The 6,950-nt window shown below is 43.7% G+C and overlaps 1 protein-coding gene, 1 long non-coding RNA gene and 1 pseudogene across 2 annotated transcripts in view; 1 reads left to right on the plus strand and 2 right to left on the minus strand.

The window, feature by feature from the left end:
• Positions 1-421, plus strand: part of LOC111982334 (actin-related protein 2-A-like) — a 10,535-nt gene extending 10,114 nt beyond the window's left edge. Inside the window, exon 6 of the mRNA XM_024013898.2 lies at positions 320-421. Within this exon, the coding sequence (XP_023869666.2) occupies positions 320-421 (102 nt within the window). The remainder of the gene's footprint in view (positions 1-319) is intronic.
• The window catches only part of LOC139022728 (uncharacterized), a 25,812-nt gene extending 22,680 nt beyond the window's left edge, over positions 1-3,132 (minus strand). Inside the window, exon 1 of the long non-coding RNA XR_011473771.1 lies at positions 3,068-3,132. This is a non-coding gene — a long non-coding RNA (uncharacterized lncRNA). The remainder of the gene's footprint in view (positions 1-3,067) is intronic.
• A 97-nt stretch (positions 3,133-3,229) lies between these two features.
• Positions 3,230-5,391, minus strand: LOC111982335 (ras-related protein ORAB-1-like; annotated as a pseudogene).
• Between the last annotated feature and the right edge of the window lie 1,559 nt (positions 5,392-6,950).

The following is a 6,950-nucleotide window of genomic DNA, read 5'->3' on the forward strand; positions in this document are numbered from 1 at the left end:
CGTCTGGCCAGTAGGGCAGAATGCTGTTCCAGTGCTAACTGGCTAGCTGACACACAGTCCACAAACCTCTCACCTCATTTGATGATGTTACACTACAGTGTGTGCCAAAGCCCTGTCTCAAGTGCACACCTGCCGTCTAGCAGGAGCGGAAAGAACCAAGATTGACATTAATGGAGGCTTGATTCTCCATACTATCCACAAATCTACTCCCACCTTTTTGCTGTGGGTTGTGTTTTGACGTGAACTTCACACATGGGCTAACTAGCGTCCTCCCTATCCTCACCAACCCCCCTTCTCTCCCTCTGTATTTTACCTACAGGGCTTCTCTGTAAGATCGGGGGAAAGGCTGCGGCCCCCTCTACAGCTGTCAACAGATGCTTTCCACTTCCGATTGGCCCGCGCAAACCAAAGAACAACATAAGCGGCAACAGCCCACCCCTCGCCTCCTCTTGCGCCAAATCAACTCTAAACCCCCTCCTCGGCGCCGTGTGCTCGCTGCTCCCCATCCCAACCCCACTCACCCCTCTGAACCTCACAGCAAAACATCTGAGCCTTTGTCCACGCTGACGCTGAATGTAGGTTTTGTTTTCACTTAAAAGCAAATTGGGGTTATGCCTAGGGAAAATAGAAGACTCCAGTTCAAGCAGCTAAACAAGAGGCTGGCTTCACACTGCCTTTTACTAACCCGTGACATAATACAGGGGTCCGCTAGAGAGGAGGAGGGGGAAGGGAGCACTGCCAACAAGTTTAAGAGTGTGCCCTTTCTTCTGCCTGGGGCCTGTGTGTGAGAGAGGCCCGGCCCAGGGCACATTAACGCGGCGGGCACGCATGCACCGCCAACCGCTGATGAGAGGGTCAGATGTTATTCAAGTGGGGCACACAATGGGTACCAATGCACGGGATGATCTGGTGGGTGCCTCTATCTTGGGTATGATACCAATTCTATGACAAGGTTTGTGTGAAAGAATAGATTTAAGGGTATGCGATCACAGCCACAAAACAACGATGCCTTGTCATGGACGTCAACATCACACTCAGGTAACGTTCAACAATAGAACGCCATGGGAAAAGCCAATGTAATTCACGACAGCCTGTTTGGGGATGTTGTAATCTAATTACTATACTTCGAATAGGCACCATTCAAAGTCATTGATTGAAATTGCCCCTTAACTCAGATTTCAAGAACGTTCCAACTACTGGAGACCAGACAGTAACAAGCTGCAGAGTAACTAAAGCTCACCTAATGCTTGCCCTCCGACTGGTACAGACCTGTACCAGATTCCAGTGTTTCAGTTGTCCTTAACTGGTACCTATGCATCTACGAACAGGAATTATTGTCTTAACTCAATTAGCCACAAATCCCTAGTTGTTTTTCTGGAAGCTGTACATTCCCGTACATATTCCCCCACGTGGGCCAGGCCCCCTAGCAAGTTCGCATTCAACGCAATGAACGCTCAACCCTCCACCCAATTTTGGAGGTTTGAAAACACAAGCCTAGCAAGAGACATCAATGAACACACAGCAAGCGAGAGTAACGACGTGGTGCACAGATCTGCACATATGTGTAGCGTAGTACAGCAATTTTAAAGGGAACACTTTTGGCCTGTGAAGCCGCTATTTCAAACTACTGGCTAAAAGTAGATTAAAAGTACCAGAGAATCCATTACACTGTAATGTAACATTGTTGCTGGACACGACTCAAAAGTAAAAAAGTGTTTTGGCCGCCGGCGGGCAACAAAAAGGTGGTATGAGCCGCGGTAAGAGAGGAAAAGATCTAAACCGTATCCTTGGGTTGTCCCAACTGACATCACCCCATTGAAGGCTGAATTTACTAAGTGAGTTTAGGTGAGGGTTATGGAGTGGGTTAGGTATGGACGTCTCACAAGTTCAGCACTACGGCACCCTTTACTGGAAACATGGAAGCTGGCAAAGATATGACCGTTCAGCCTTATAAAAAGAGCACAAAAAGTCTGGCCAGCATTTCAGTGGTAAATGTACATGCCTGAACGCGTTAACTATCAGGAAAGATACATTCCACACAAGACAAAGGTTCTAATTAAAGAATGCTCCTTTCAATTGTTTAATAGTAGACATTGGTGCCACAAAAACTGTCCAAGTCCTCAGCCACAATCACATGCCAAAATTAAAATGTTCAGCTACTTTCATGATGGTCTATAATTGACTTGCTTCTCTACAGGTTTAGCTAATCGGTTTCTTACATCATATGTATAATATATACAGTTGGAGAAATTAGTTCAGCGTTTGTGAAACTTTGTTGTGCTTCGGTTGAAGAGACTGGCGGAGAAAAACAATGACACTTTCAATGTAAGCCACGTGTCCAGTGGCCATTATGTAATGTCAGCAAGAACAATTACTCTCTGTACAGGAATTGTTAATACTAATGCTAGTAATTCATACAAAATATCATCAGAACTAAACCCAAATAAGAAGATAAGCGCTTGGCATTCAACTCTTATGGGCTACAAAAGGTCTCTAGGGCTGGAAGGACATGCAACAACGCAGTGGTGCCAAAAGCATAATCATCTAATACATCTGCCAATAAAGACGCAGGCACATTATTTGAAGGGCACATAATGAAAAGTTGGACGCACGTGACACAGAAATGATATTTCTCTAAATAATTTTGGGTTGACTTACAGTGGAGCAGACGTGCTAAGTCAATGTGCATTCCCAGATGCCAATTGTGGTAAAGTAATTAGATTCTGCCACATGTATAATGCTCTTTCAAAACATGTGCTTCATTGGGAGTGCTTCCTGAACTCATTTCTGAGGAGATCAGGCCAACAGTCATGCTGATTCCAAGTAAATAAGGAAGAACATAACCATCGTAGAAAAATGTATTATTCACTAGCAGACCCTGGAGTAAAGATGGGCAAGGCTTTATTCATATTCCTCTCATTCATTAATTATCACCTTGCGCCTTGTTTAAAAAATGTCTGATAAGTTGCCAACCATCTTATTGTTGATAGGTATGTTTTGGTAAACGTAAAAATATCCCACATTACTGTTAGTGGTGTTCCTGTGGTGTGGATGGGCTTTACCATACCTATTGCGGACCTTGTCAGGGGTGGGGGGGGACATATTTACTGTATTGCCAACCTGCACACACCAATCCATGCCACTCCAGCCTTCCCCCTCTGTCACTCTCGCCCTCGTCTCTCCCCTGTTTCTCTTCCTTTCTCTCCTTTAGTCTATCCCTGTGGGAGCATGTAAGCTTTTGAGATTGGTAGGGTAGGGGTCTGGGTAGATGGCGTTTGGGGGGCTGATTGGGCCCTCAGCACAGCCTCCAGAGGAGGTCTTGACCTGGCGTGCTCTGGAATCTTGACGTTGGACTTGTCCGAACCTCCGGCTGTGGCCCAGGGCCCATTCTCTTCTTGATTTCAGCTGCCAATGGTCATGAGGCCTGCCTCCACGTTGGTGGCATCTTGGCGCTGGCTTCAGAAGGGGATCCTAAATTGTCAGCAAACTCCTGAGGGAGGAAGAGAAAAAGACAGGGAACATAAAGAGAGAGAGAGGCAACAGTAAGGTGGGAGTAGGGGAGAGGCCATATACACACAAGAGAAGAACCAAGAGAGACGAAAATAGAGTGGGGAACAGAACAGGAGAGAGAGAAGATTAAAACATAAAAAATATTTTTTAATTCCCATTCCTGTAACCAGGTAAGAGCAGTTACCTTGGCCGTTGTGTAAGTCCCACCAGTTTCTTTGTCGTCAGGTCACATTTGTTTGCCTACTAACAGCTTGTTCACGTTTAACTGCATAACGGTCAAAATCTCCTGTAGCCACTGTTTCACGTTATTGAAGGATTCCTGGGGTGTGACAGGAGAGGAGACAACTGTTGATAACTCAACAACCGATGCAATAGACAGCATAACCAGATACACTGAAACTTTGTTAACTTACACAGGCTTGAGAACAAGGCTATCTGCTATGTAAACTTGTTATAAAGAGAGTGAAAAATAGAAAGTGAAAAAATTGAAAAAGCGAATGAGGGATGGATTTACCTGGTCTGTGACGTCGTACACTACAATAATGCCATGCGCTCCTCTGTAGTAACTGGATGTAATTGTCCGGAACCGTTCCTGTCCAGCTGTGTCCCACTGGGGCCCAAATGAGAGCAAAGTCAGACCCAACATCATATACAAATCACAATGTTCCACTTCTGCCATTCTTGTGACTCAATCAAGTCATGTCAGCCATAGGTACTCACAATCTGAAGTTTTATGGTCTTTCCATCTAATTCTATGGTCCTAATTTTGAAGTCCACTCCAATAGTGCTAATATAGCTCTCTGTGTATGTGTCGTCCTGAAGAGAAAATAAGAAAAACAGAAAATCTCTATGGGTGTTCAAAGTACAGTAAAGTTCCTGGGACATCAAACTATTATCTCTCAAAATATCAACATGGCAAAAACACACCTAGACAGAGGAAAGTTACTTACTGCAAATCGGAGGAGGAGGCAAGACTTTCCAACGCCAGAGTCGCCAATCAGAAGCAGCTTGAATAAATAATCACTGAAAGGAGAGTAGACATTTCACAGGATAAATAAATGTCAATTAATTCAATTTGTGATGGAGATATTACTATATACTATTCATTATTTGTTGAAAGTCAAAAACAACAAGGCAACAAAATTGTCACAGTAGCTAGTTCTGGCTACTTTCGTGACAAGAGCCAGTCAATCAATAAATGCATTTGTATCACACAGCAATCAAAGTAGCCTTGAATAGAATTAAACACATAACTAACTAGACATAACTATATTATTGGGCAATTATGGTTAAATTGGTCAGCTGACTTTTTACACATGTTCATATTTGAAAAAGTCAACAAAGTAGATCACGTTTTAACTAGTTAATGTAACTAACGACGTTACTTAACTGGCCAGCTGTGATGGTAGCTAGCTAAATTAGCTACCAGCTGATATTAGCTAGCCTATGTATGGGTAGTTAGCTAGCATTCATGCTAGCTGGAGTTTGAACGTAACTAGGAAGATAAAAACAGGCCCTAACACGCCTATTAATAGTCAATATAAAACATGTCTAGAGTGGAGTTGATACAGAACATACCTTATGTCATCGATTTCATATTTGTAAAGAAGACAAAACAAGTATCTTAAACTAGCTAACAGTTAGCCAGGTAGCGGACGAACGTTAGCTAGCATAAAAAAAACAGGCTGTCATCATTAACCAACAGTGTTACTTACTATTCGGGATTCATCGTTGACTAAGCACGGTAACGTTAAGCAGTTATTCTTTAAAAGATTGCTATCCTTTGTCGTGGAAAATGTGTGTAATATAATCCAGCAACAATTTTTTCAGAACTGCACTGGCTAGCTAACTACTCGAAGCCGAGATAATCGAATCAAATATGGCTGCCCTCCTGACCAGGAAATGCCAACCAAACCTATGGGGCTACTGGAAGTTGTAGTCAAATCGTATTAGGCCTACATTATTTATCATCCATCATTTATTTTTTCATTATTTCCACTCCATGCATTATCATGGGATAAAGAGAGGTCCACACATCTGTCCGATTGTTAAGGGATGCAGAAGAGAGGTAGCCCAACACAGGGCCCGTATTCTTATTGGCAGACTCAACAGCCTTGGTTTCTCAAATGACTGCTTCGCCTTGTTCACCAACTACTTCTCAGATAGAGTTCAGTGTGTCAAATCAGAACGCCTGTTGTCCGGACCTCTGGCAGTTTCTATGGGGGTACCACAGGGTTAAATTCTCAGGCCGACTCTTTTCTCTTGTATATATCAATGATGTCGCTCTTGCTGCGGGTGATTCCTTGATACACCTCTACGCAGACGACATCCTTCTGTATACATCTGGCCCTTCTTTGGACACTGTTAAAAAAAACTCCAAACGAGCTTCAATGCCATACAACACTCCTTCTGTGGCCTCCAACTGCTCTTAAACACTAGTAAAACTAAATGCATGCTTTTCAACCGATCGCTGCCCGCACCCGCCCGCCCGACTAGCATCACTACTCTGGACGGTTCTGACTTAGAATATGTGGACGACTACAAATACCTAGGTGTCTGGCTAGACTGTAAACTCTCCTTCCAGACTCATATTAAACATCTCCAATCCAAAATTAAATCTAGAATCGGCCTCCTATTTCGCAACAGAACCTCCTTCACTCACGCTGCCAAACATACCCTCGTAAAACTGACCATCCTGCCGATCCTCGACCTCGCGATGTCATTTACAAAATAGCCTCCAACACTCTACTCAGAAAATTGGATGCAGTCTATCAGAGTGCCATCCGTTTTGTCACCAAAGCCCCATATACTACCCATCACTGCGACCTGTACTCTCTCGTCGTCTGGTCCTCGCTACATATTCGTCGTCAGACCCACTTGCTCCAGGTCATCTATAAGTCTTTGCTAGGTAAAGCCCCACCTTATCTCAGCTCCCTGGTCACCATAACAACACCCACCCGTAGCACACACTCCAGCAGGTATATCTCACTGGTCATCTTTGAGGATGACCAGTGAGCTATACCAATGACTGGAACGAATTGCAAAAATCGCTGAGGTTGGAGACTTATATCTCCCTCACTAACATTAAGCATCAGCTATCTGAGCAGATTACCGATCGCTGCAGCTGTACACAGCCCATCTGTACATAGCCCATCCAACTACCTACCTCATCCCCATATTGTTTTTATTTACTTTTTTGCTCTTTTGCTCACACCAGTATTTCTACTTGCACATCGTCATCTGCGCATCTATCACTCCAGTGTTAATTTGCTAAATTGTAATTACTTCGCTACTATGGCCTATTTATCGCCTTACCTCCCTTACACTATTTGCCCACACTGTATATAGACTTTTTCTATTGTGTTATTGACTGTACGTTTGTTTATTCCATGTGTAACTCTGTGTTGTTGTTTGTGTCGCTTTGCTTTATCTTGGCCAGG

This window comes from Salvelinus sp. IW2-2015, linkage group LG21, assembly GCF_002910315.2.
Source record: "Salvelinus sp. IW2-2015 linkage group LG21, ASM291031v2, whole genome shotgun sequence".
Lineage (NCBI taxonomy): Eukaryota > Metazoa > Chordata > Actinopteri > Salmoniformes > Salmonidae > Salvelinus > Salvelinus sp. IW2-2015.